Genomic DNA, 2,116 nt, shown 5'->3' with positions numbered 1-2,116 from the left:
AATTTTCTCTGCAGTAGTGATTTGCAAGACCACTACTTCTCCCCTCCCACCAGCTCAAACACAATTTGGTGGTGAACAATGTTGAGGACCAGCCAAGACCCGTGGGAGAACATCTTTCTTCCTGCAGTCCTGGGCAGTGCATACGGTGGCAGAGGGTGGGGAGCAGCAGAGCGGGGTAGCTGTGTGGGAGTTTCGTCGTTCCTTACACGTACTAGGGAGCAGGCAACGTAAAGGACTGTGCTGCTGCACGTGGCACCTCGCCACCCTGCCCTGGCCACGCCAGCTCCGTAAGAGAGCCCCGACCTGACTGACGGGACCCCCCTGCGGTCAGGCAGCCGCTGCTGGTGTAAACAGCCCCAGGCTTTGCTCTTACTGCTAGCTCAGCGTGCTCTTTGTGTCTTGAAACCCAACCCGCAGCAGGCTCACGTGTCTCCTTTGTGGGGGGATCTGACCACCTTCTGAGAGCACATGGTCTAGCCGGTGCTTGAAGTTCAATCAGCTCCACACACAGGCACCCCAAGGCTCAAAATGATCGATAAACCACAGAAATGCTTTTCCACTACAGCGTTGATTGCACTAAAGTGTTACTGCGCTCCCGGGATCTCTGGGGAGGGCTTCCTCGTTCAGATGTCCCCCTTCAGCCAGCTGTTCTTGGCCAGCTGCCCCACGCTGGGCCGGGAGGCCGGGCTAAACTGGAGCAGTTGGGCGATGAGGGCTCGGCAGGGCTCTGGCAGCGGGGGCAGCCCCTCCGGGTACAGCACCCCTTTCTTCTGCTGCTGGGGCATGCTGCGGATGTGGGTATCGTCAAAGGGCATGTAGCCCGTCACCATCACGTAGAGCATCACCCCCAGGCTCCACATGTCGTACTTCTTGGCGTCGTAGGGGATGCCCATCAGCACCTCTGGGGAAGCGTAGGCTGCTGACCCGCAGAACGTGGTGCTGAGGTCCGGGTAGCTGTTGGCCTCCTTGCTAAAACTGAAGTCACTGAGTTTGGCCCGGCGGCCATCAGCGGTGAGCAGCACATTCTCACACTTGAGATCCCGGTGCACCAAGTTGCGGTTGTGCAGGTAGCGCACCGCCACCACGACCTGCGCAAAGATGTCCCGGGCCCTGGGGACGCAGGGCAGCTTCCCCAGCTGCTGCACCAGCTGCAGCAGGTCAGTGGCTGCCGCCTCCATCACGATGTAGAGCTTCCCATTGCAAACCTCGATGAGGTCAAAGATGCGCACGATGTTGGGGTGCCGGATCTTGCGCACGATGGAGAGCTCCCGGGGCAGAAACTTGTACACGAAGGCTGGGGGTGCTCGTCGCCGGTCCACCACCTTGATGGCTAAGGGGCCCTTGTGTTTGTTGGAGGTGGCCGCTTTCACCTTGGAGAAGCTGCCCTCCCCTAATGTGTGACCCAGCCTGTAGCCCAGGTCACAAAGTAGCTTCTCTCCTGCATCGATTTTTGGCATGACGTGCGATCCCGATGGGCTTAATCGAAGCTGGTGTTTTGCTCCAGGATTTGAAAGCTTTAATATAAGGTGTGTGGAAGCTGTTGACCTTTGCTCTCCCCCATGGTCCCACGGGTGCCTCTGTGGGCTCCAGGGCTCACCCAGGTATTGTGATGGGGTGGAGCGTTGTGTGGCAGTGCCTTTGTGAGATGACAAGGGTGTCTGGTGGGTCCCCTCTGCTCACGGTGACAGGCATGCCCACGGACATGCCAGGGGAGAACTCCCACGGGCGGCTATTTTACAGTTTTTACCTCTTCCGCCTCTTCGAGTTTTCAAAATAGGGCGCTTCGGATGATGGGAGTTTAAATGTCAGCTTTCTGGGAGGAGGAATCCATTTGGGGACCTATACCAGTTTTCTGCAGGGCATTAGTTATATTAAAACCAGAACTGCACAGAGTGGTACAAAGGAGTGATTTCTACTGCCCCTAACTGCAAACCACCTTGGCTGGCTGTAAATATTTAGTTCTTTATTATGATGGTGCAGGGGGCTATTTTTCTAGGTAGGCTTTCTGACTTCGTGTGGTGTGGACGGGGAACTTTAAATGCATCTTTCAGAAGAAACAGCTTTTCAGTTTCTTGAACGTGGAATTGCTCTCCCTGTATTTTTATCAAAATGATAT

The 2,116-nt window shown here is 55.9% G+C and overlaps 1 protein-coding gene across 1 annotated transcript; it reads right to left on the bottom strand.

Annotated features, from left to right (window-relative positions):
* Positions 1-623: 623 nt before the first annotated feature.
* On the bottom strand, positions 624-1,457 carry TSSK6 (testis specific serine kinase 6). Its single transcript, XM_075153976.1, has one exon. It carries the CDS (start codon positions 1,455-1,457, stop codon positions 624-626), a length of 834 nt encoding a protein of 277 aa, XP_075010077.1.
* Positions 1,458-2,116: the final 659 nt, after the last annotated feature.

Source organism: Calonectris borealis, chromosome 6 (assembly GCF_964195595.1).
Source record: "Calonectris borealis chromosome 6, bCalBor7.hap1.2, whole genome shotgun sequence".
Lineage (NCBI taxonomy): Eukaryota > Metazoa > Chordata > Aves > Procellariiformes > Procellariidae > Calonectris > Calonectris borealis.
Note: the sequence above shows the minus strand (reverse complement) of the source record. Positions and strands in the feature narration are given on the sequence as shown.

Bases quoted from the DNA above. Each gene is read 5' to 3' on its own strand.
- TSSK6 (XM_075153976.1), bottom strand. From the start codon at position 1,457: ATGCCAAAAATCGATGCAGGAGAGAAGCTACTTTGTGACCTGGGCTAC.